The sequence below is a fragment of the Leuciscus leuciscus genome (genome assembly GCF_965113295.1).
Source record: "Leuciscus leuciscus genome assembly, chromosome: 5".
Lineage (NCBI taxonomy): Eukaryota > Metazoa > Chordata > Actinopteri > Cypriniformes > Leuciscidae > Leuciscus > Leuciscus leuciscus.
In genome coordinates this window covers 24,218,633-24,246,078 of record NC_138729.1, presented here as the reverse complement: position 1 = coordinate 24,246,078, position 27,446 = coordinate 24,218,633, and the positions used below count along the sequence as shown (strand labels likewise).

At 37.6% G+C, this 27,446-nt stretch overlaps 2 protein-coding genes and 1 long non-coding RNA gene across 5 annotated transcripts in view; 1 reads left to right on the top strand and 2 right to left on the bottom strand.

The window, feature by feature from the left end:
* Window positions 1–22,445, top strand: part of tmem8b (transmembrane protein 8B) — a 147,264-nt gene extending 124,819 nt beyond the window's left edge. The window contains exons 12-13 of the mRNA XM_082170065.1: window positions 3,454–3,570; window positions 17,781–22,445. Coding sequence (XP_082026191.1) covers window positions 3,454–3,570; window positions 17,781–18,116 — 453 coding nt within the window. The 3' untranslated portion in view covers window positions 18,117–22,445. The remainder of the gene's footprint in view (window positions 1–3,453; window positions 3,571–17,780) is intronic.
* Window positions 1,447–2,515, bottom strand: LOC309499067. Of its 3 annotated transcripts, XR_014206134.1 has the most exons (3): window positions 1,858–1,995; window positions 1,497–1,690; window positions 1,447–1,463 (listed from the first exon to the last, which is right to left on the bottom strand). It is a non-coding gene; the product is annotated as an uncharacterized lncRNA (long non-coding RNA). The 3 variants fall into 3 exon arrangements; XR_014206133.1 differs by lacking the exons at window positions 1,447–1,463; window positions 1,858–1,995 and adding an exon at window positions 2,228–2,515 and having other exon boundaries at window positions 1,629–1,711; XR_014206135.1 differs by lacking the exon at window positions 1,447–1,463 and having other exon boundaries at window positions 1,629–1,711.
* ggt6 (gamma-glutamyltransferase 6) lies at window positions 21,163–26,677 on the bottom strand. Its single transcript, XM_082170071.1, has 4 exons — window positions 26,486–26,677; window positions 25,369–25,718; window positions 25,144–25,257; window positions 21,163–23,858 (listed from the first exon to the last, which is right to left on the bottom strand). Exons 1-4 carry the CDS (start codon window positions 26,611–26,613, stop codon window positions 22,636–22,638), a joined length of 1,815 nt encoding a protein of 604 aa, XP_082026197.1. The 5' UTR covers window positions 26,614–26,677; the 3' UTR covers window positions 21,163–22,635.
* Window positions 26,678–27,446: the final 769 nt, after the last annotated feature.

The following is a 27,446-nucleotide window of genomic DNA, read 5'->3' as shown; positions in this document are numbered from 1 at the left end:
TCTTTCTAGCTAATCTATCTTTCTTTATAACTAATTTATCTACCTATCTATCTTTCTAACTAACTTATATATCTTTCTTTTTTCTAACTAATCTATCTATCTTTCTAACTAAATTATCTATCTTTCTTTCTTTCTAACTAATCTATCTTTCTAACTAAATTATCTATCTATCTTTCTTTCTTTCTAACTAATCTATTTATCTTTCTAACTAACTTATCTATATTTCTTTCTTTCTTACTAATCTATCTATCTGTCTATCTATCTATCTATCTATCTATCTATCTATCTATCTATCTATCTATCTATCTATCTATCTTTCTAACTAACTTATCTTTCTTTCTTAATAATCTATCTATCTTTCTAACTAACTAACTAACTTATCTATCTTTCTTTCTTTCTTACTAATCTATCTATCTTTCCAATTAACTTATCTATCTATCTTTCTTACTAATCTATCTATCTTTCTAACTAACTTATCTATCTATCTATCTATCTATCTATCTATCTATCTATCTATCTATCTATCTATCTGTCTATCTATCTATCTATCTATCTATCTATCTATCTATCTATCTATCTATCTATCTAACTTATCAATCAATCAATCAATCAATCAACCAATCTATCTATCTATCTATCTATCTATCTATCTATCTTTCTTTCTAACTAATCAATCTTTCTTTCTTTCTTTCTTTCTAACTAATCTTTCTAACTAATCTATCTTTATTTATTTATTTCTAACTACTCAATCTTTCTTTCTTTCTTTCTCCATTTCTTTCTTTGTAACTAAGCTATCTATCTTTCTTTCTAACTAATCAATCTTTCTTTCTTTCTAATCAATATTTCTTTCTAACTAATCTATCTTTCTTCATTTCTAACTAATCCATATTTTTTTCTTTCTTTCTTTCTTTCTTTCTAACTAACTAACTAACTAACTAACTAACTAACTAACTAACTAACTAACCAATCTATCTATCTATCTATCTATCTATCTATCTATCTATCTATCTATCTATCTATCTATCTATCTATCTATCTATCTATCTATCTATCTATCTATCTATCTATCTATCTATCTATCTATCCTTCTTTCTCTCTTTCTCTTTCTTTCTATCTATCTTTCTTTCTCTCTTTCTTTCTAACTAATCTATCTATCTTTCTTTCTTTTTTTCTTTTTAACTAATCTATCTTTCTTTCTTTCTCTCTCTCTTTCTTTCTAACTAATCTATCTATCTTTCTTTCTCTCTCTCTTTCTTTCTAACTAATCTATCTATCTTTCTTTCTTTTTTTCTTTTTAACTAATCTATCTTTCTTTCTTTCTTTTTAACTAATCAATCTTTCTTTCTTTCTTTCTTTCTAATCAATATTTGTTCTTTCTTTCTAACTAATCTTTCTTTCTTTCTATCTAATCTTTCTTTCTTTCTTTCTTTCTTTCTTTCTTTCTTTCTTTCTAACTAATCCATCTTTCTTTCTTTCTTTCTTTCTTTCTTTCTTACTGTTCTTTCTTTTCTCCTAACATTTTCTTTCTTTTTTACTTTTCTTTCTTTCTTTTTTCAAACTAATCTTTATTTATTTCTAACTAATCTTTATTTATTTCTTTTTTCAAACTAATCTTTCTTTCTTTCTAATCTTTCTTTCAAACTGATCTTTGTCTAACTAATCTATCTTTCTTTCTTTCTAACTAATCTTTCTTTCATTCTTTCTAACTAATCTATCTTTCTTTCTAACTAATCTTTCTTTCATTCTCTCTAATCTTTCTTTCTAACTAATCTTTCTTTCTGACTAATCTTTTTTCTTTCTTTCTAGCTAATCTTTCTTTCTTTCTAACCAATCTATCTTTCTTTCTTTCTTTCTAACTATTCTATCTTTCTTTCTAACTAATCTATCTTTCTTTCTAACTAATCTTTCTTTCATTCTCTCTAACTAATCTTTCTTTCTTTCTGACTAATCTTTTTTTTCTTTCTTTCTAGCTAATCTTTCTTTCTTTCTAATCTTTCTTTCTTTCTAATCTATCTATCTATCTATCTATCTATCTTTCTTTCTTTCTAACTAATCCATCTTTCTTTCTTTCTTTCTTTCTTTTCTCCTAACATTTTCTTCTTTTTTACTTTTCTTTCTTTCTTTTTTCAAACTAATCTTAATTTATTTCTATCTTTATTTATTTATTCAAACTAATCTTTCTGTCTTTCTAATCTTTCTTTCTTTCAAACTGATCTTTCTGTCTAACTAATCTATCTTTCTTTCTAACTAATCTTTCTTTCTTTCTTTCTTTCTTTCTTTCTTTCTTTCTTTCTTTCTTTCTTTCTTTCTTTCTTTCTAACTAATCTTGATCTATCCATCCAACCATCCATGGTCATGTTAAAACCTGGTAAATCATGCTAGCAATGTGGTAAACCATACTAGAAACATGGTAAATCATGGTAAACCATGCTAGAACAGTTTAAAACTTTTTCAAACTTTCTGGCTAGGCTTTTTCAAGCCAACTTAAAGTTTGTCTACGAACTTTACCATCTAGTTTTAATTTGTAATAGTAGTTCATTATATTACTGTTTTTGTTGTAATTGTGATCAAATAAATTCAAAAACATTTAAAATCTTACTAACCTCAAACTTTTTAAAAGATAGTCTAAAAGTATTTGAAATGGGCCACTGTATAATAACCACAATCTGATGGTTAAAATTACATATGAAGACCCTGGGGCCCAGAAATGCTGGTTATTTCTTGTGTCATCAATTTCTATAAATTCATTTTGTGTGATTCACAGAGGCCAGTAGTTTTTCATGGACTTTATTGCCAGGAAAAGAGCTTTCCAAGATGTGCAAGAGAGCAGAATTTTCGTCCACCTCAGTAAACAGCGTACACAGAGTGTAAATATACGAATGTCAGCAGTCTGTCATGTGCTGTCATAATGATGGTGACATTTCGCTGTGGAGCAGAGTAAATATAGGTGGACACTTTTCAGGTTCACTTTCTCTTTAGTTCAGTCTTCAGCTGCTCAACTGCAGAGGGAAAGAGTAAGGATTAAGGAAAGAGAGCACAGCGAGAAAGACAGTAAGAATGTGATTAACAGTGTGTTTGAGTTATTTAGAATAAGAGATATGAAGTGAGGGAGCTTCTGCTTGTGAAGGAAGTATCTTATGGAAAGAATAAGAAAAAATAGCTCCCCTCCAGGGATAATGGTTCTATATATGTTAGGTGATTGTGTGTGCTCGCCTGTTAATGTGTTTTGCTGAGTGCTGAAGTTTGCAGACACTAATCAAATCACCCTTGTCACAACAGTTCTGAACTTCACGGAGGAAGGAAATAGTACGAGAAGGACATTTTTAGCAGCACCTCTCTTTACTTACAGTCTGCCTGACAGAGGGTTGGACTGGGGATTCACTATCGCCTCTATGCATGATGAGTTGTTGATGTTTGAACTAATGTTCTCCCTCTTTGTCACTCTCCTACCAGGTGCTGTACTTGCTGGGGGCGATGGCTCTGTCCATGGCCTTACAGCTGGACCGTCATGGTCTGTGGAACCTGCTGGGGCCCAGCCTTTTCGCTTTAGGCATCATGGCCATCGCCTGGGTAAGTAGTATTGTGCACATGCATAGATTTCGTGTGTTTAGGACTGTAAAGCGTCTTATGTATAATACATTAATAAAACGTGCATGTCCGTTATACTAGACCTGACTCGGAGCATACAAATAAGATAAAGGCAAGATAAAGGCATTGTTGTTTGTCATGGATGATAATATTACCATAGTTTGCAAGTTTTTGTCTTCTAAAAAATCTGCTTAAACCAGCACATGGTGGTGTCTGGTTTAAGTTGGTTTTAGCTGGTTTAAGCAGGTCAGCTAGTCTCCCAGCCTGCCCAAGCAGGTATTTAGCTGGTTTAGCTGGAATACCAATTTCTCTCCCAGCTTGACTGCCAGTTTATCTCCCAGCTGGTTTACACTTGTTTTCAGCTGGTCTAGTTGGTCTCCCAGTTTGGCCAAGCAGGTATTTAGCTGGTTTAGCTGCAATACCAGTTTGTCTCCCAGCTGATTTAAGCAGGTCTTAGCTAGTTTAAGCTTGTCTTCAGCTGGTCTAGTTGGCTTTCCTGGCTGATAAAGCAGGTATTTAGCTGGTGTCGCTGGAATACCAGTTTGTCTCCCTCTCCCAGCTGGTTTCACTTGTTTTCATCTGATCTAGTTGGTGTCCCAGCTTGGCCAAGCATGTATGTTGCTGGTTTTAGCTGGATTACCAGTTGTTCTTCCAGTCCAAATAGCTAAAAAGCAAACCAGTCTTTTTTTCTTTTTTTTCAACAGGGAAAACAAAGTTTTTCAGCTTTGTAAATGGATAAAATATATTTATTTGTAAATGTACTGTAGTAAATACATCATATTAAAAGGCAACATGCCTGTGTGTCCAAAAATAACCATGTTCTTTCAGTATAACGGATCCGGCAGTTAAATGCCAACGCTAGGTTTTTCTTTGAATGTTGAGTGACAAGAAGCACCTTTTCAATATCTATAATTTATGAAGGCATTTCAAACTACCTAGGGCTGCATTTATCTGTGCATTAGCATGGTGTGGCATTAAAAGTTTCTCTTTTCTGTCAGTATTAGAGACGCACTCACTGTTCCATTACCAGGCAGCTTGTACTTTATGCTAATTCCTCTAGCGACCACCCAGTTTTCTGAAGTGAGAAGATAAAAAAAAATGGGTGTTGGACAAGGAAAAGTCTTTGCCAGAGCCTCTGGCAAATTACAGTTGAGTGAGAGAAGCACGTCCTCCCTTGAGTCAAATGTGCTGGTGGACATACTGTACATGCTGAGAGAAGAGGAGCCAGTGAACTTCTTCTGCAGCTACAAAGATACATTGTGTGAGAGAGAAATAATGAGAGAGAATAGCAAATGTTCAACAAAATGATGACTAGCAAAGGTCATTTCTTCATCCTTTGACTCTGAACTCACATCTGAAGGCACTAATAAAGCTTCTAATAGAGCATTATGAGGAAAAACACATTGGGACAGAATTAAAGACATTTAGATGTTGTAAATTTGGTTTTGAGGTACATCGTTGCTTGCTAAACTCTATACAGTACCTGTGTTTTTGATGCTAGTTACTGTAACACTTTTTTGACAACTAAAACATTAGTAATTGCAGAACTTTACCATAAAATTGGTCAAATGTCATGAATAACTAGAATTTGTAAGGCAGCAAAAAAATGGTGTTAAACATTTGTCGTGGAAATTCTTAATACGAATACAACCTACTTAATCTGACTTCTTCACCACGGACAATTTAAACAACTTCCAGTTGTTAAAAATAATAACTACAGTATCTCGAGATAATTCCCTGAATTACCTAAATACTTACAATACAATACTTCCCTGAAGTAAGGTGACGGCGTCCCATCAAGAAGCTACTGTCACTACCTCAATCACACATGAGCACACGGGTCTTTAGCATCTATACACTCTCACCGTCCTTCTCAGGTGTACGCTGGTCCGACACAGGATCATTAATACTAACTCAGAGTATTACAGCCTCACCCCGAGGGCGGCTCTATAGTCTTCCAACACTAACGCTGTCTCTGCGGTGGTCTTTTGACCGTAGAATCTTTAATACTTCGATCAATCACACATAGATGTTCTGCTGTTGTCTTTTGAGCGTAGAATCTATTTCTGAGCTGCGCAGCATATACCTGACACGACTCCCAAGTTGCTCTTTGTAGAAATCAAGTTTTATTCACGGCCAGGAGATCACTGGCCACAACAACCAAGTGAGTCTCCTGAATACAAAGATACATGTCATACAGTTGAGTGAAAATCAATGTCACTCAAGTCTTCTTCACTGTAATTTGTTCTGGTGATTGGTTTGTAATGATCTTAGCTAATCATATGACTGTTAGTTCTACTGTGTTAAGCACTTTTTGGTTAAAGGGATAGTTCACTTTGAAATACATTTTTGGTATGTTTTAGCTTACCTCAAGGGCATCCAAGATGTAGGTGTCTTTTTTTCCGCAGTAGTTTCAATTTTTATATTTTTAGGTCAAACCGTTCTTGTCTGACAGTCATATAATGCAGGTCTATGGTCATTATCTCAAAACACAAGCACAGAGTCCAAATTAAAACAATTCACGAAACGAAATTAAAACAAAACACGAAACGAGCGCTTTGTGTGAGAAAACGAACAGTATTTATCGTTTTTACCTTTTATACGCAGCCATGTCGAAGTGATCTGATCTGACCTGTACGCAGACTGGTGCATAGATATATACACTAGATGTCGCCTTTAAGACATTCGTTCCAATGAACTGCCGTAGACACGGCGACATCTAGTGTGTATATATCTATGCACCAGTCTGCGCACAGGTCAGATCAGATCACTTCGACATGGCTGCGTATAAAAGGTAAAAACGATATAAATACTGTTTGTTTTCTCACACAAACCGCTCGTTTCGTGTCTTAAGCCATCAATGTGTACTTACGATGGGGAATTGTTTAATTTGGATGACGGGGAATTGTTTTAATTTGGACTCTGTGCTTGTGTTTTGAGATAATGACCATAGACCTGCATTATATGACTGACAGACAAGAACGGTTTGACCTAAAAATATAAAAATTTAAACTACTGCGGAAAAAAAGACACCTACATCTTGGATGCCCTTGAGGTAAGCTAAAACATACCAAAAATTTATTTCAAAGTGAACTATCCCTTTAAGTATATATGGCCTTTGACCTGAGCATCGTTAGTCTGCATTTCTCTGTACATTTAATGTTGAAAATACTCATTACATAAAATATTTCTATCACACATTCAGTCAATCTTATTTACTAAATAACTTTATTATTAATAGAACACTAGAATTACCATACGTCTTCTAAAAAATCTGCTTAAACCAGCACATGGTGGGGTCTGGTTATAGCTGGTTTTAGCAGGTCAGCTAGTCTCCCAGCCTGCCCAAGCAGGTATTTAGCTGGTTTAGCTGGAATACCAATTTCTCTCCCAGCTGGACTTCCAGTTTGTCTCCCAGCTGGTTTACGCTTGTTTTCAGCTGGTCTAGTTGGTCTCCCAGTTTGGCCAAGCAGGTATTTAGCTGGTTTAGCTGGAATACCAGTTGTTCTTCCAGTCCAGTCCAATCTTATTTACTAAATAACTTTATTATTAATAGAACACTACAAACACTTTAAACATTAAGCACTACGTACTAGGAATACATGAATAATGTAGGCTGAAATGTTCTTGCATTTCTGAATGTCAGATTGAAAGACCAGTGTACAGATTACTCTAATTCTGTCTAAAATTCATTGAATGTGACATTGACTGTCAAATACACACGTCTATCATCTCCATGGCACATAATGGCTCTTTGTAGTTAAAACATGTCAGTTGACACCTCTATTTCAATGCTCCCCGAGCCTACGCAAACACACAGTACAAAGCGTCCCACTGTGTGATTCGCTGGGAGTGTGATTTTTTAACTGAGGAAAAAAGCTATAATTTATCAAGCTTGTGACATGCTCCACATCGTTTTTTACAATGCAGTTTATCATTATCTTCTGTGATCCTCTTGTTTTTGGGCTCTGTATTCTGAATATACACAGATGAGCTTAAATTAGATGACAACATATTTTTTAAGTTATTAAAAAATTCTTTAGTGAAGAGTTTTAAGCCTGAACTAAACTAACTACCAACATTATATCATAAAAGTTGTTAACAAAAATAAAATAAAATAAAAATATATAAAATAAATATAAAATATATAAAATAATATAAAATAAAATAAAAGATACAAAAATTTATAAAATCTTTGAGATCAAAAAGAAAATCTATGAGATGGAGAAACAAAATCTATTCATGGTTAATAAATCTCGAAAGGTTAATGTTATTGTTTAAAATTAATTTCTTTGGAAAATGAATGGGGTTTTTACTTCCAGAACAAAATATAGACAGAGAGAGAGAGAGAAACATTCTCTCTCACCCTTACATTGACTGCATTGGCTGAAGTTTGAGTTTCATTCCTTATGTCCAATAACAACCTCTGTCTGAATTCTAACACTTAAAATCAAATCACACCTGCTAGCTAGAGGAATACACATTTTATTTTTTATTGTAGAATAATGCTTGAGGAGCACCTACAAACCAAATAAAGGCACAGGATGTTTAAAACATAGTGTTTTGAGGGGAAGGATGAGAGCCCTTTGGAATTCTCAATGTGATTTATTTGTGTAGAAATGTTTATGTTGTGCCTGATCAGTCCTTCAGTTAGGTATTTTGACTGGTGTTTCAATTCAGAATTGTTTTGGTTCTTGAACATATTTGGGATGTTTTGCTAAAATGGCCTGCTCTAGATTATGGCACAGCAGTTTATTGGAGGTCAACATTCTGACTAAGCCAATACAAAGTCTCTTTCAAGGAAAGTGTTCACTCGGTGGACATATTTGCAAAACAGCCATTTTGGGCAGCAAGCCTACTTGAATGGGGGAATGCTGAAATCTCAAAAACTGCTTGCCACAAATTTCAAATCAGCAACAAAATCTGACATGAACTGTCCTTTAAATATTGTTTCCAATGGTCAAATAGCGTTAAAAAACCTTATACCAGCCAATGCGTCTCATGACTTCGCTAGTTCAGACTTATGCTCTCTCCAGAAGCTTGCATTCTGCAAGTGAACAATGCTTCGTGGTGCCATCCCAAAGAGGCACGAAATCACTCTCACGGACCTTTTCCTAGACTGTTCCCAGCTGGTGGAATGACCTGCCTATCTCAATTCGACCATTTTCAAAAAATGTCAGCACCTGACCGATAAATACTAGCACTTACCTTTTCTATTCTGTTTTTTTTATTTTTTATTTACAAAATAAAAGAAGACCTTGCTAGAAGACTAACTGAGACTTGTTACAGCACTTGTATACTGTTGCCCTCTTGTTGGTCTGATTACTTATATTGTTCTCCTCATTTGGATAAAAGCGTCTGCTAAATGATTAAATGTAAATGACATTGACTGTTTCTGCGATAACCAGAACTTCTAAAGGCAGCTGCAGTGATGCGATGACTTTACCAATTGGTGAATGGCTCTTTTATTTGAAGGCGGGACTTATTCCGCCATAATGCACATTGAAGTTTCTCCCATTAATTCATAGTAATATGAGTTCCCCTTCTTGGTATATCTAAAGTCTTCGGGCATTATAAGAATACACTCAATGTAGATATACAACTACTTTTGGACTAATGTCATGTTGCATGACCTCTTTAAGTTTCAGAATCAGATTCAGAGTCTAACACTGAATTTCCTGATACAACTAAGTTCAGACTGCTGCCAAAAGTGTCCCAAATCAGATTGTTTTTGCTCGTATGTGATCTGATTTTTTTTATAACCGTGTGAACAGCACAAACCACATGGAATCTAATCTTTTCGATTCCTTCAATGTGGTCCTAAATCCGATGCAGGTCAGATCATGCTTGCAATGCAACCTCAGTCTGAACAGTCATCAGAATTCTTGCTACTTTTACGCCACTGTAGATCAACATTTGTCACAATACTGCGCTGATGGACATCACTCCAAAGATTTTTGTGTGTTTGTTTGTTTGTTTCTTTCGTAAAAGTTTCCCGGATATAACTTCCCTATTTAATGCACAATTTTCCTTACAAATTATATTATCAGCATTACAATGTGAGTAAATGCAGCCGTGTAAAATGTAAGGGATGATGCCACCCTTATAGAACAATGTGCATTTAGCCTACGTTTAAATTGTAACATATTTAATAGCATGGAATTACAGTGTAATTAGTGTTAGCTCACTATCTTAGCCTTTTTCAGTGCATTAGGTGAGGTAATCTAATAATATTAGTGATTCTCATTTATCAAAACACTCTCTATTTAACCCATCTCATGGTGTGTGATGCTGAACTATCATATGAGTTTCTAAAGAATTCTTTGCACAGTTATGAATATTGATATTTTATGTGCAACAATAGCATGCTCAGTGGCCTTACGCCTAATTTTAAATGCTTTTTAAAAAATACTGTAATATGATTTAAATGGGGATGAGTGTACTGATTTGATGCATTTTAAAAAGATGGATGATAGATATTATTCAATCTTTCTGACAAAGAACAAAATATAATGAGAATTACAGTAAGTGCAATTTTTTTTAAATTTATAAATTGTAGTGCACAGTGTTTATTATAAGGGGGTAGAATCCGCAGCTCACTACTCACTACTCACTACTCATGAGTACTTTTAAATAAGCAACTTTTTTACTCTTACTCACGTAGTTTTTTGGACAAGTACTTTTTACTCTACTCACACTACATTTTTTGGAATGTAATGGTACTTTTACTTGAGTATGTTTTTTCAGTACTCTTTCCACCACTGCTGATTTTGTTCGAGATGATGTGCATCTCCTTCAAATGTGCGCTTAAAGCCCAGACACACCGTGCTGATTTCAGCCGTCAGGTGTCGTCGGCGGTAGCTTTGGCACCGATTGCACATGTCAAGCATGTTTTGTTGACTTGTGGTTCGGCCTACTGATGTTCAGTGATTTTAAAAGTAGCCTCAATTAGGCCTGCATGAAGTTGGAAATTATTTGCTGTTGCAAAGAATCGTTTATGAATGCACTTTTAAGAAAGTTGTGGAAATAAAATAATATTTACATTTTATCAGTTGTTATTGAAACTCATCATTGCCTGGAACACACAAAAGATGGCATTTACTGCAGAGGCGTGTGTGGGTTAGGGCAGGCGGACGGGATTTTGGGGAAGGGGGGGCTCGGCTGTCCTTACCTACTCTAAGGGGAGGCTCACATTCACCCAATTTGAAAACCCCTGCTGTAGCCTAAGAGCAATTAGGCCCTGATGCAGCAAAGCTGACCAATTTCTTTACATGTCCCCATGCTTCACATTGTTTTTTTCCCCTCAAATATAAAACATTTTGTTGTTTTAGTGGTGCTATGGAACTTGCTGGAGGTCTTTGCAAACTTTGTGTTCATCAGCAGTAAGCAGTAATGCTTCCAAAGCGGTGATTTGCTCTTATGGCTCTGTTCCATGCACGGTGATCCTTGACTCATGCGGTTTATTGTTATGAGCTTCAGCAACTCCACTTTATAGATCCTCTTACACAGATTATGAAATAGTACATGCTATGCTATATATTCTGAAATCCTATGAAATATGTTACTCATTGAATATCTGAGAAGGATTTTTTTTTTTTTTTTTTTTTACCAATTTTAAACAGAAATGTTATGACATAAAATTAATAGGAAATATTTATTATTTGCCCCACTAATTGAAGGAATTTATCTGGGAGGCCCGTAATACAAAGTATCAAATGGCATACATTTTTTTTTTTTTTTTTTTGTAATGGCATCAATGGAGAAAGATGCTCTTTGTGGCCAGATGATGTAATTACAGCGTCTTCCAGCAGGGGCTAACTGAGCCATGTTAACCAGTTGCTAGTTAACAAGCTTCTGTTGTGATGTGAATACATTCACTGAGCTTCATATATGATGCAACATCTCAAAGACAGAATGATAAATAACTACTGAAAAACAAACAATTATGTTGAGCAGCTTGTGGGCTAATACATTTCACTCTCATAAATTGTAGCATTTCTTTCAAAACAATGCTCCAAGAGCATGCTAACTAGATTTGAGGTGTGAAGCACATATGTTTCCGCTTCTGTCCAGGCATCATTGATTAATGCGTCATCCAATCAATATCTGAAGGCATATCCTGTTTGGCTGATGAATTCTTTGTAATATATTAGTGCATAACTCTCAGAGATGGTTAAATAAGTGTGAATCATCTCAGGAGAAGCCTGTAGTGTTTGAGGATGTGGTCAGAACCGTGGGTGTTGGATTCCAACCCTTCTGTCAAAACAGCTGCCTTATAATGTGAAATATAAATGAGAATCAATTTCAATGAAAGTCAAAGGGAACATATGGGAGTCACGCACATTTTGAGAACAATCCTCATTAATAAACAGTATGCGGCATGAAGACGTGGACATCTGGGTTTTGCTGTGATCTACACCAATATGAAGCTGTGTTTTGCCATTGTGTGGGTATAGTTTAGGTTGGGTTGGTACAGATTAGGCCCATCGGTTAAATGTCACATTTAGAGCTCGTCCATTTTACTTTCTCTCCTTTTGCAACATGCACCTGTTATGTGCCTGAAGATTAATGAGTGGATAAATGTTGACAGAGGGCAGGATGTTTCTTTCTCATAATGGTTTATGCTGTGGGACTCATTATAAGCTCACAATGAAACTGATAGGGGAGCGTGGGGCACAACCTAATGCGGGGTTAAATGTAACAAAGACCTTTTACATAGTTAGTCAGGGTCAAGCAGGTTGTGTTTCTGCTTATTTTCTCTCGCTGCCAGAAGACAGTCTCCCGCTGATTTGTGGAAAGTTTTGATAAGATTTTGTGAAGATACTGGACAAAGAGTGTTTTGACACCATGCAAGTCCATTTTTTCATCATATGTTTTTTTTCGGTTTCTGAGATGGGTGTGTACGTTACCAAATCTAACTTTATATTACCTTGATCACTGTCTTGTTGGCTAAAACATAGCACCATTTTGAAACATGTCAGCAACTCCTTGCAACTGTTAGCTAGGCTTAAAATATTTTTTTACACAGCAGGGTTAGTTGTAGCACAGTGTTAAAACTAAGCCGCCAAGTGTACAACGATAATTAAATGAACACGTCTCGGTTACGTAATTAACCCTCTTCCCTGAGTAGGGAACGGAGACGTTACGTCGTGACGACGAATGGGACGAAAGCCTCTCACCTTCGAGTATTACAAAACGAGCCAATGGCAAGGAAATGCCATGGGTCTGTGGAATTTGCATAGCGTAACTCCGCCCCACCTCGTGGGTATATAAGGAAGTACGCTGGCAACATGCAGATATGTTTCTTCGCTGAGGAGCCGAGACTGAACTTACAGAATACACTATGACCCGCGAGCGGGCTGCATATGGAGAAACACTGGGGTGTCCAGCCCGCAGGGTAGAATGTTTCAACCCTAGGGGGGCCAAGGTGGCTTGCCAAGGGAAAGACACATGCTCATAGAGGCTTACAGTTGAAATACACATGTGGGGGTCGCCCAAGGGGGGAACCATGCACATGGAGGCACCCAGCCAACGCGAGAGCTGCCGGTGGCATAACTCTGGCGTTGACGTCAACGGCGCTGGAGGAACTCAGGGCTTCTCAGGGAAGCTCACCTGAGGAGAATATCGCATGTATCCAGTCCGAGGAGTGGAATGGCGAGCAAGCGAAGACACCTGAGCAGATCCTAGGACCGGGTAGTTGAAGCGAGTACACGAGAGGACACTGGCTCCACTCGGAGAGTGTAGAATCTCGCGAATGTGTTGGGTGTAGCCCAGCCTGCAGCTCTGCAGATGTCTGTTAGCGAGGCGCCATGCGCTAGAACCCAAGAGGAAGCCACACTCTGGGTGGAGTGTGCCTTCACACCAAGGGGGCATGGTCGACCTTGCTGCTGGTATGCCAAAGCAATGGCATCCACTATCCAGTGAGACAACCTTTGCTTGGAGAGAGCCTTTCCCTTCAGCTTCCCACCATAACAGACAAAGAGCTGGTCTGAGGTCCTGAGACACTGCGTTCTGTCTATGTAAGCACAGAGCAGTGCCAAGGCTGGGTCTGCCTTCTCCAAGGGCAGCGCTTGCAGGTTCACCAACTGTTCTCGAAAGGGAGTGGTGGAAACCTTGGGCACGTATCCAGGCCGGGGTCTCAGGATCACGTGAGAATTGGCCGACCCGAAATTCCAGGCACACTTCGTCAACCGAAAATGCCTACAGGTCTCCCCTACCCTCTTGATTGAGGCCAATGCAACCAGGAGCGCTGTCTTCATTGACAGGAACTTAAGCTCGACTGATTGCAAAGGATCAAAGGGAGCACTCTGCAGGGCGGATAGAACCACTGCGAGGTCCCAAGAGGGTACGAGAGGAGAGTGAGGAGGATTTAGTCCAGGTTGTGCTTCCCCACGGACTTGCCTTCAACTGCGTCGTGATGTGCGGCGATAGCGGCAACCTACACTTTGAGTGTGGAGGGAGACAACCTTCGCTCCAACCCATCTTGCAGGAAGGAAAGCACGACACTGATCGGGCATTTTCTGGGGTCTTCTCGGCAAGAAGAGCACCAGGTGATGAAGAGGTTCTGCTTCAACGTGTAGGCATGTCTCGTGGACGATGCTCTAGCGGAAGGGATGGTGGCCACCACCGGTGGTGGTAGGGTATTCAAACTTGCCTCATCCCGTCCAGGAGCCACACTTGGAGGTTCCACAGATTGGGACGAGGGTGCGATAGGATGCCCCGTCTCTGAGAAAGGAGGTCCTTCAGGCCAGGGAGGTGCTGTCGCGAGGAGTACTAGTTCGGAGAACCAGGTCCGGGTGGGCCAATGAGGCGCAACCAACATGACCTGCTCCTCATCCTCCCTGAGGCTCACTGGGGGAAACGCATACTCACGGAGCTGTGTGCCAGTGCGTCCGTGCCGAGTGTGCCCTCGGTCAGGGAGTAAAACAGGCTGCTATGGGAAGAGTCGTGGGAGGCAAACAGATCTATCTGTGCGTCGCCAAACTGTTCCCAAATCAGCTGAACCGTCTGGGGATGGAGTCTCCATTCTCCAGGAAGAGGCTGAAACCGTGAGAGCTCGTCGGCTGCACGGTTCAGGTCTCCCGGGATATAAATGGCTCGAAGCGACTTCAGATGCTTCTGACTCCATAGGAGGAGGTGGCGGGGGAGTTGCGACACATGGCGGGAAAGTAGACCACCTTGTCGTACGGTTAGCGTACGGTTGATGTACGCTACTGTCGCGGGATTGTCTGAGCGGACTAGTACGTGCTGGTTCTTGAGCTACGCACGGAAGCGGTGCAGAGCCAAACGTACCGCCAGCAACTCGAGGCAATTGACATGCCAAAGTCGATTTCCATACCGAGAAAAGAGATCCTCTGCATGGGGGAGAGTTTTCTATTTTCCCAAACAATGGAGACATGGAAGTAGGCGTCCTTCAAGTCGATCGTAATGGCTCATAACTACTGTTTCTACCTCTTCAATGTCTTTAAAGACAATACTTTAGTAAAATGCATAGCTCTTGGCATAAACAGTGGTTGAATCACATCAGAAAAAAAACATAAAATGCACTTTTGACAGATAAATGCTTGTATAATAACCGTCAAGGCTGCTTGTGCAGTTCATTCAATAAACTTGCACAATCGGCGTGAGAAAGGATTCACTGAGAGTTATTTCCATTGTTTGGAAATGACAAAATAAATATAATGGCTTTGAAGCCTTTCCGGAGCTTATTTTATCCTTATTTTGACAGAGGACAAGAAATTAAATTCCTCAGCCGTTAAAAAGTTTCACAAACTTGCAGAACTTCAGTTTTGAAATTACACAGGAAGCCAACGAATGCTGGAGTTGAATCAGTAATCAGAGGGAATATGATATTTTCAATGTCTCTGAGGTCCTGCACCTTCCTATAGTATATGCAGCACAAATGTGATTGACTTGTCAGCAGTCACCTATCTGTGTTTGATTGGCTGCTGCACATGCTTGACAGCAGTAACAATGCAGAATCATGAGATTGAAAGTGTCTCGTCCATTTCAGACCCTTGCTTTCAATCCTGTTACTTGTTATACTGGCATAGGATATTAAACCTCAGCTTTGAGTGTGTGCTAGCGCTCACACTGTATATTCCCATAGCTGCACAAGGCAGTTAAAACTCATGCCATGACTATAAAATTGTAACCTGTGGCAAAGTTCGAGTCATGTTGTCAACTAGTGGAACATTTTAACTGAAATATCATGGCAGACAGGGAGATAAGTTCTCCCTTCTCTCATTCTTTCTGCACTGTCAGGAGGAGGGTTAATAATGATTTGGAGAACAACTATAGATGGGAGAGCAAGTCTGATGGACACATATTAGATGCTGCTTGGTGCCAACTAGGGCTGGGCGTCGGTGATATGGCCAAAAATTCATATCTCTGTATTTTTTGGTTAAATGGCGATATATGATATATATCTTGGTACTTTCTACATTTTTCTATTTGGATAAAGAAAATCTGTATTTATTTAAAAAAAAAATTATTTCACATTCTGCCCAATGATATCCTACAAACAATGTTGATATTGAAGTATATGGAAACAAATATAGTTAATGTAATGTAGGCTATGCAATATATTATGTGCAAAAAGGTGGTTAAAATCACATTGCATACTAACATTGTAACATTACAATCTAAAAATAAAAATAATGCTTTTGTTTTTAAATTGACTAAAGGCTAAACTAAAAATGAAAATAAAAACAAAAGCATCAACTAATTATATTAGCCTGCATTTGGTTACCCCATTATAATGGTCACTTTCATAAAAAATATACTTGTAGGTTTAAAATTCCACATATAGCACATTTATTGTTTCCAACAACAAATATTTGAGCAATATGTATATTTTAGTCAGAATTATTGTGATACTATTCTATTGGGCTAAATAGTGCCTCTGCAATTCTAGCTGTAGAGTTTACATATGTTATACACATCTGTTGAGCTGTTTCTCTGTGCACAGCTGATGGATTAAAACCATGTAATTGCATTAGTAGGAGCATGAGCGGTGTGAAGAGTGTGTGGTGCAGAGTGTGGGAGGACAGCCTGCTTTACGGTGTTCATAAATATCAGGACCCCTACAGGCTAGAGAATTGAATTTCGATGAAGTCTGTAAATTGTATGTCCAACTTTAAGTGTGTGCGTTTGGATCCAACTCTAATAGCAGTGGCTGGAGGACATCAGATCTTTGTTGGTCTGAAAGAAGCATCATGGGCATTAAATCTGATGGGACAGGTGCCAGGCCCAGCACAGATTTTTGTATTTTGAATACAACTTCCACAACAAAAATATGTCTGATTATGTTGCACAATTATTGTACGTAAAAATGGTGTTTTAAATGCTGTGAACAGTCATACTGTATATGTCTTATTTTGGTCACTCCACTCAAGTCGTTGTTTTTTTCCATACAATGAAAATTCATATTGGCTGTCAAGTTCAGTTGCATCTGTGTTTGAATTATTACATAACAATTATATAATAGGTCAGAATTCATGGTGAATACCAACAGCAGTGTGAAATTAAACACATTTGTGGAATTCATCCTAAATTTTAAGATGCAATTATTACACTGAGTTAGATCAAGTTACCTAACTTTGGGAGCCTGTTTCTGCCACATGGATAAAATGCTTTGGTAAATTATAATTTATTAAATTTATTTATTAAAACATAAAGTTATTATTACGAGATAGTCCTAATCACGTGACAAGTCAGGTCAAGACCTTTTCTCTTATCTTTCACTTCATTTCTCAAAATAAATGGTCAAATTATCACATAGTATCTCATAATTCTGACTTTAGTATCTTTCAGTTTCGACTGAGTAATAATTTTGATATAAAAAGACAAAATTATAAATTACAAGTTGAAATGGAGATAAGTCAGCTATGACAAAATAATTGACATTTGACATTTTGTCTCATAATTTTGTCATAATTATGATTTAGGCTACCAAAGCAGTGACAAAAATGGGCTTCCACAATTATGTTCAGTGACTGACCCAGAATAACAATACATATGACATATACAATACATTGGCATATAATACACACTTAGTGAACTTGATGGTGGCTGAGGGCCTTGTTGGCCCTTGTGCCTGATTAATTCATGTGTCTTTCTCATTGTTCATGCGTTTTAGACCACGCTGATTTATTCATGATGAAATGTGTCTCCTGCTTTGTGTTCTTCAGACTGTGCGCACCATCCGCCGGCGCCGCTGTTACCCGCCGACCTGGAAGCGCTGGGTCTTCTTCCTGTTCCCCGGCACCACCATTGCCACATCAGCGGTGGCCTTATACGCCTTCGTGGAGACGGAGGAGAATTACTTCTACATCCACAGCATCTGGCACATGCTCATCGCTGGGAGCGTCGGCTTCCTTCTTCCGCCACGTGCCAAACCAGACGTGAAAGTCACTCCCCTGAAGCGGCGGCGAGGCTGCGGCTACCAGCTCTGTGTGAACGAGCACGAGGAGATGGGACTGGTGGACCCAGCGATCATTACCATCAACAGCATATGCACCAGCTGATGATGTTTGATGGAGTTTAGCGAAGTGGACTTTTATTTGCCTTTCCTCTCCTTTCCTTTGGAATATAAAAACACGGAAAACAAAGCCAGAGAACTTACTGATGCACTGTAAATAACTTTTGACCGAAACACAGAAACGCGCATATATGTACAAGTTTTTTGTCATTGTTATTTGGATTACTATTATCGTTAATATCGTTTGCATTGTTAGTACCTGGGAATGGTTTGTGTCAGTACAGCGATGCACTGTTATTAGTGCATTATTTAAAACTTCTGAGCTGATTTTGCTGCTACTTGACAGTGACTGTAAAAAAAAAAGAAAAGAAAAAAAAGTGTCAGGTAATTTATTCGTTGTTTTCTGGCACTCAAATGACCAAATGTTTTATTGTGTTTAGAGGATGCAAAGGAAGAACATTTTGTGGATGTATTAAGGGCACTGCTTTTTTAGTTTTCTTTCTAAACATCTTTTGCACTGAGACACAAAAATGTGATACTGTACATTTTTAAAATATATAAGTATAGTTATGATCCAGTCACAATGTATACATGTACATGTATAGTATAGTTGTTTTCAGTGGAATGTCTGATTGTACTTTGGATTGCATTGTATTGCCATTGCAGCATAATTGATTGTCGATTTATAGAGGGTTTAGAAAAGTATCCATTGCCAAGACCAGGTTTTAATATGAAACCTCAAATAAATAACCTCATATTTCCGGTTGTATAGTGAGGATCAAAGGGAGACATTTTAAAGCAAAAGCAACTGATAAAACAAATAAACGTTTTATTTTTTCGGTATCAAACCGGATTCATATGTAGCCCTGTGAAAGAGTAATGTGTTACTTCTTGAAAATGACACCATATTTTGATGTCTAATGGATGTGCATAGATTATCATCACCATACCCAAGTATACTGGAGAGATGAGAAACCGCAAGCAGAGGCCTCTGGGATTCAAAACTCCATTTCTTTTTAAATAAATCGTTTATTCCCAACTTCATATTATGACATCATCCTCTGTATGTCAGTTACTATGTTGATGCTTATGAGGACAGTTTCCTTTGGCCTGTAGGATATGCCCATCTGCATCAATGTAATCACTGCACTAGTTATCTTAAAGTGCTCTCATATCACACATCAATTTCAGCTTCAGCTTCAGGACTGTTTTTCTGTCTTGAGATCACACAATGATACAATATATCCTACCATAACTGCCTTTGACTAGGGAAGAATCATCATGTGTCATGCTACTTGTTAATGAATAATTATCATCGTACTCCAGGCTGAACATTTCTACAACTTGTTAAACAAAATACACCACTTTTAGTTATACATCCATTGACTTCTGAAATTAAATCCTTGTTATAATTGCACAGAAACAGTGTTGAACATTATGACCTTAACCACATAATGCCATATTGTTATTACCATTAATTTATTTCATTATTTAATCTTGATTTACAAGTAAAAATGTCACAATTCCAGCCTTACTGAGCAATTCTGCAAACTCTCCCTTTGCGCCACCTGGTGATGATTTCGCAAATTAGCGTTGAATTTAACCATGGCTTCGCTTCCAACTGTGAATGTTTTGGGCATATACTACCAATTCAAAAGTTTGGGTTTAGTAAGATTTTTTTTTTTTTTTTTTTAAAGACGATTCTTATTCTCAGCAAGGCTGCATTTATTAAATCAAAAATTCATCAACTAACCATTCAGAAATGCATTCTACATGTTGTCACTTCTTCTTGAGTCTCTCCATAATTGTCTGACTCCGGTTTGAACATAAACATTAACATTTTCAGTGCATGTCTGTGTGAGGTACAAGGACACGAACTGTTGCAGCTTCGCCCCCTGTGCTGGGAGCAGCAGCTCATTTGCATTTAAAGGGACAGACACAAAATTGGTGTGTTTTTGCTCACCCTCAAAAAGTGACAATTTTAACATGCTATATAAAAATATCTGGGGGGTATTTTGAGCTAAAACTTCACATACACACTCTGGGGACATCAAAGACTTATTTTACATTTTGTGAAAAAGGCATTATACCACCCCTTTAATATGTTTGTGGAAGCTTTAATACATTTTTATCAGGATTCTTTGATAAATAAAAAGTTCAAAAGAACAGCATTTATTTTAAATTTGTTAAAACAATGGGAAGTCTTTGTTGTTACTTTTGATCAATTTAATTTATTCAATTGAATCAACTGTACTTGCTGAATAAACATTCATTGAATCTTACAGACCCCAAACTTTTACAAAGTGAATGAAGTGATTTTATGATAATAATCAACATTAGTGAACCCTGTCCTCCCACATCTACATACAAATCAAGCCCTCCCTAAACCAGATTTTCTGTGATCCAGCATTTTGTGTTTGATATGCAGCTTTTTGCCAATGGGCATTTATGCTCATTTCTCCTCACACAACACATTCTCTAAGGCTCTGTCATGTGTCGAAGCAATCTTTTGCAATTTTCCTAGTCAAAATGGTAATGGATGAGAGATGTCACGCTGAGATTGGGGACACGGTGAGATTGGCTGCGGTTAGATGGCGAGTAGGTAAACGAGGTAGGCTTCTAAGCTAATGAAAGCCATTTATATCACTCATTTAAAATCATTTTCAATTAACAAAATGTCCTTTAACTGTGCCTCAGTTTGCAGTGTAATTAGGACATGGTATTAAAATCCTTATCTAATCCATGTGCTTTCAGTAAATGTCTGGGTGTCTGTATTGCAAAGGAAGTGGCTCAGCAGGAGTCTAAACTGACAGCAGCCTGGGTGCAGTGTCACAAATGGGAGGAGTGGCATAACATGTTTTAATTAAGATATGCAAGTGTTTGCAGCCACTGAGAACAGAGTGACAGCTCAAGAATTATACAAGTCCAAAGAATGAATAACACTTAAGCCTGACACCCACTCTAAAACATGAAGTACAGTGGTTGAGCAGGAAATGTGACTAACACTCTGGAAAAACTGGAAAGAAGCATTATGCTTTAGGAACAAAGACATTTTAAACAGTTCACTATTGAAATGCATACAATGTTCAATGTTTCATTAAATCATGTGTTTTTATTCATAATTTACATTTTAATAGACAAACATCGTTACTCAAGTCTTGCTCTGTGGAATCAGTGCATTGTATAGTATGAATGGACAAATCATCAAAACATGCAGTTTCTGTCATAGTTTGTGCGTTCTTGCATTGTTTCAGTATTAAAGATGTAGAAAGTAGTGGTGTTAGAAGACATTTAAATCTATTGTCTGTATTTCCCCCTACTGTCATCAAATGTAGCTAATTGCAGAAATAATGACTGTTTTCTAATCTGTTTCCTTAAAACACTCCTTGTCCTCTATTTGTTAAATAATCTGATGATCCCACCCCAATCTCATGCCATTTGTTGAGCCAACATTGCTGTTGTTAGGCAGTTTTGGATGATCAAACAAAGGGTTTAAAAGCAGCACAAAGTCAGCATTTAAACTTTTTTGGCAGTGATCAACTGTCTCTGCATAAAAAGCTGGTCTAGGAAAAAGCATTTTAATATCAAAAAGTACACACTTCAGCTTTAAGCAATTCTGAAACAAAAATGGAATAGTCTTGATGTATACTTCCGTATAATTCCTGGCTTTATAACCGAGACGATGAGGGGAACAGCAAAGAACTCAAATCAAAACTGACAGTGCAGCCAATCAGCACAATAAAGATAGACCACCTCATTTTTTTACAATCATGAAATCTGCTTCAGCAGCATTTTTTTTTTTTTTTTTTTTTTTGTAAACTATCTTTACAAAACTCTATCAATCTATCAAAAGCAACGCACTCTCATGGCAACTTTTTTTTTGGCGATTTGGTGTCTAAGTTGTATAAATTTGTACAATCTAATTTAATCTAATTTTCGTTTTTTTTTTTTTTTTCAAACAACAAAATAACAAAAAACAGCCCAGTTTAGTAATAAAACTAAAATATGCATCTTTCTGTCCTATACAAATCATAAACATCTTGCATTAATTCATCTGAGCAAACACAATTCTGACATCAGCATCTCCAGAAGCAAAAAACCTTCACTTGGTTTTCTCATGTAGTCAAACATTGAAAAAAGTGTTTAAAACTTCATAAAAACATCTGTAGGTGTTTATCAAAATGTTATAAAGCAGCAGTCCTTCACTCATCAGGTTAATCAAAATCGATTCACTGTGCACTGCATAGTCACTGCATGATTCACAGGATCAAACAAAACAAAAAAAATCAATATGAAGACATCTCAGGAAGGCATTTGAAAACGCTGAAAGGAGAGAACATTAAGGATATAACAGGGGAACTATTATATATTTTTTTTAATAATTGCTGAAAGTCTGTCTCTTAAAACGCTAGTAAACTTTTTTTTTAACAAAAAACTAAAATTACATTCACATACAGAATATTCCCTGTAATGTGAGGCTGGACATAACAGTCATGGGGAGTGTGCGTGCAATGCTCTTAAAGTGAATAACGTGTTTTCTTTTTTTTCCTTCTTTTTTTTTGGCCTTAGTATCCATCAGCATTAACCTTAGTGGCTCCATAGGCTCCTACATGTTCTGCTTTCAGCTGCAGATGCATGGACAGAAAGCCACCTGAACATTCCCCCAGCTCCTTTACCCACCTGTCTCGCTCTGAAAGCATACGGAAGACAACAGTGTTGTTTGTGGCGACAGACATACAGCCAGACAGAGACCCAGGACCCCCCTGCTCTATATGTAGCAGAGGACTGCTCACAGTCTCAGGAACAGACAGCCCAACGTCAACCAGGTTTCTCAGCATAACCACAGAATGAATAAGAGCAGAAAGCCCTCCAGTCACAGCAACAAACAGCGTCTCGTCGTCTTGATCCTCTTCATTTTCATATATCTTGAGAACTAGAGGAAAACTAAAATAAGGAACCTGAGTGATGTCTGAGGTAAAGTCATTGAGAATGACTCCGCTACTTGGTAAGCATTGCCCGGATCCCCATGTGCTGTTGAGCGAGGTGGAGATTACAATAAAATTGCCGTGACTATCAAGGACTCCTACATGACTGCTTGTGGTATTTAATGTGAATATCTCTCTCTGACTTGTGTTGAAGAATTCATTCACCAAATGCAAGAGAGCATTATAAGAGGCAGAGGCATTACCGAGATCTCCGTGGCTCAGAAAAGTAAGGTTTTGCTCTCGCACTCTATCTAATAAATTGGATACCATTGCACCTGTGAGATTTAAGGGGGCTGAAAGAATCATGTATTTCTCCTTTTCCAAGATAAGGGGCTCATTGATTTCTCCGCTGCAGGCTTGAACGGCAGCAAGGAATGCCGGCTTCTCAGCTTCAGAAATATCTTGAGCCAATTTTACGGCTAGATTTTCTGGGAAATGGAAGCCATTTAGGCTGACGCTCAGCAAAAGTTCTGATAGATTCCTATTGACAACAATGTCGCCCTCTGATTTCACACGGCCGTCCGTATCACAGAACAGATTGGACAATCCTGGCTGGAGTATTCTGTCCTTGTGGGCTTTTAAAGCCTTGGAGAGGATTCCATCGATAAGGAAACCGTCTTTAGCGAGTTTCGTGGCGCCCTCAAAAAGCCGACTCCATTCTAAATGCCCGTAGTTGGAGTGCAGTAGATGAAGGCCCTGCAATAATGAGGGAGCTCTGTATGTAGGCAGCTTCTGAAAGGTGTCATGTATTGCTTTAAATGATTTTGTAGAGTGATTGTACAAAATTGCAGAAAACACTCCACCTTGAAGAAAAGGGAAGCACAAATGAATCATTCAACAGCCTAAAAAAAAACTTCATGCTTTTAGTAACCTCATGAAAGGCAAATTCAGCGGTAATTAGTTGTAGACATTAACAACAGTATGCATTAGAGAGTCTAAACTGCTCAAATATTCATGTAGAAGGGATTTTTTTTATTCCATGCTTAATTTCAACTATAACCTTTCATAAACATTATTTTACATCTAAAGAGACAGTCTTTAAAACTACTTGTTTAAACCATTTGAAATGCATAACACTTCAACAAAACTTTCTCATGGTATTTTTAGAGAATTACACTGAATACTGGAAGTTAAACATTACAACTTTGATTTCAGGAAATTACATCACTCTTCGAAAAGAGATAAAAATCAATCACATATCTCAAAATCAGTAATGAATGTTAATAGCATTGGCTGTGCTGTTGTCGAGACCAACTCCTTCGAGTCCAAGACCAAAAGAGGATTGTGTATACAAGACCATAATATCGTTTTATATTTTCAACAAAACCTGTCTCCATACTGGCGTGATGAATGCGATCTTCAACCAGATGGAACTGGATTCAATATTTTGAATGTCCCAATCCCAATCTAACTTCTGACCTGTGATGGTGCCTGAATCATCATATTCATACATTGTTCGTTTGTTGGCCAGACAAGGTTTTTTCTCCATTCTGTCACCTGATGGAGTTTGAGTTCCTTACCACTGTCGCCTCTGGTTTGCTTTGTTGGGGACACTTAATATTCAACAATATTATTGATCTGCCTGCACTGACACCATTGGATGAGAACTGAACTGAGATGGACGAGGACATACTGTTTTCTCCAGAGCTGCTGTATAGAAAAATTAACTAAATTAATAACTAATGATTTTTACAACAGAAATGAATCAACACTGAACTTACTTAAGCTGGACAACAACACTATTTTCTTTCAGAGCTGCTGTACAGCCGAAACAAACTTTGTTGCATTATTTTCCTGTTATCACCGTAAAAGTGATACTGCTTTGAAACAATCTGTATTGTAAAAAGCATTATATAATTAAATGTGACTTGATTTGACTTGATCTTGTAATGGGCTTAGGAGCATGCAGACTAATTGTTGACTCAGATTCAACCCTTTTCTGCTCTTTGTCTTGACTCAGATTCCAATGAGCTGGTCTCGACTACAACTCTGAGAATTAGAATTTTTGTTCTGACCAACCGAGACTGTGCCCCTGAAATATCTGATTTGTGAAGGAAGGTGAAGTGATAAAAAGTACACAATACTGACCTAATCCAGCAGTGTGTGGATGAACAACTCCTAGGCAGAGTAAAGCAGCAATCCCGGCATCAACCACATTCCCTTGCTCCTGGAGAAGCTTCTTGCCAATACTGGAGCAGTTTGCTATAAAGAAAAAGTCACACTGAACACATCAAGATATGTTTTGAAACATATTTATGGATTTTCTGTCATAACACACATTTTTATTATAATTGTTAATGAAAGGAGTCATGCCTGAGTCTGTGATGACAGCAGCATTGTGGTACAGTGGTTGACTGTGCTCATGAGTGTGATCATGATTATGATTATGATTATCTTTGTGGTCGTGGTCGTGGTCGTGGTCCTTGTCGTGATCATCATCTTTTCCATGCTCGTGGTGTTCGTGGTCTTCATCCTCGGAGGTCTTGTGTGTCTTGTTAGGCTCCTGATGATGTGACAGGTCCTGACGCTCTTCAACTCCAGGCCAATAGCAATTCCATTCATACAACATAAACCCAAAAACAATTCCCAGAAGAATCACAGCCACCGTGACCCTGATACAGGTGTCTCTTTTCCTTATCTGTCTTTGCTGATTGACGAAGGGCCTGTAGAGAGTAAGAACAATAAGAGTCTGGAGGGACTGTTTTCATAAAGCACAAATATAAAGTAGTTTTTATTGTATTTGATATGCTCTAAATCAGTATTTTAGTGGCTGGCCCATCACTTTGATCTGCTGGCTGATAGCTGGAATACAATGCAAAGTTGGACAGTGAATAGTTCAAACAAAAATGAAAATTCTGTCATTACTTACTCATGGTCTGTGTGATAGTGCCAGGCGCAGACTAGAACCAGCGGCTTTAACTTCCATTTAAATGCGAATGCTAATATCAGCTTCAATTGGTGGAATTTTAGCAATTCCAATCTGTTTCTCACAAAGTTTTTGTATGTTTAACACTGCATGATTGGCATGATTAAAAAAAAAAAAAAGAAAGAAAGAAAGAATTCTTGAATTTTAGATGATTACTGATTGAAGAAAATTAATTACAACTCTTACCTGGCAGGAGTAACTATGAACGACATAATATTGAGAACATTTACACCCTGCTGCTGCTAGCGACGCGACGCGACGCGACGCGGCCAAACGTTAAAGATGATCCGATTACAGTCAACGCAGGTGTTCTTCTGCGTTGCCGTTTGTCGCGTCGCGTCGCGTCTCTAGCAGGGTAGAGCACCTGTTGTCGCACACTCGTACTAACATCAATGAAAGCAGCCACGACATGAGAGAAAATGCAATTCACGATAAAGCAGATTCTTTTAAAATTATCGTGCACAACAGACGTCAAGCTCATTTTACTTTCATTTTGTCACTTACGAATGGAAATCTATCGTGATTTCTTCATTGTCTTCTTCTTCGGTATAATCGTTGTCGTTTTCATCTTGCACATCGCTTGCAAGTACTTTATATTTAACAGTGCTCTGTACCATTTTCCCCGTGTGCATTTTGGCTGTTAAGTTGAAACATTGAATCCGGTAGCCTAACCTGTAATCCACTTCCTGTTCGTCCTGTCAGGCCAGGTAAACTACACAAACCCTACTGATGGGCGTGCACGTCAGTTTCAAGACATTTCTTTATATAATAGGCTATAAATATCAGTTATCTTAATATATAAAAATCATAATTTATTGGTTACTTTTAATTGGTAGGTGGCTGTCCCAAAACCTAACCCCTTAATTTCAACTTTTAATTTTAGCATTTTATTTCATTGCATATATATATAATATAGCCTATGTATATATATATATATATATATATATATATATATATATATATATATATATGTGTGTGTGTGTGTGTGTGTGTGTGTGTGTGTGTGTGTGTGTGTGTGTGTGTGTGTGTGTGTGTGTGTGTATATATGTGTGTGTGTGTGTGTGTGTGTGTGTGTGTGTGTGTGTGTGTGTGTGTGTGTGTGTGTGTGTGTGTGTGTATATATATACTCAAATCAAAGTTTTATGGTTTGGTTTAGTAGTTAGGCTATGCTTTACTATGAAAAGTAGTGCTATGCTATAAGAAATTGTAGTCTTGAAATGAAATACGCATAAGTGACTGGTTTCTCTCTAGTGTTTGTTTTTTAGTTTTTTTTACAGGCCAATACTTTAATGTATGTGTCTACAGAAAATGACTTTAAGAAATAAACTCACCCTGTGAAATATTCTAGAGTACAACATATGACAACTGACACTATAGTTTCCCCTATTTCTGCTGAAACAATGTAGTAAGAATTAGTGTTACTATAGTAAGCTAAACATTGTAAATGTTTTTATTTTTTTTATTT

Bases quoted from the DNA above. Each gene is read 5' to 3' on its own strand.
- ggt6 (XM_082170071.1), bottom strand. From the start codon at position 26,613: ATGCACACGGGGAAAATGGTACAGAGCACTGTTAAATATAAAGTACTT. The intron at 25,719-26,485 runs GTAAGTGACAAA...TACTCTCTACAG, and splicing joins ATCACGATAGATTTCCATTC to GCCCTTCGTCAATCAGCAAA. The intron at 23,859-25,143 runs GTCAGTATTGTG...CTTTTCTTCAAG, and splicing joins TCCACACACTGCTGGATTAG to GTGGAGTGTTTTCTGCAATT.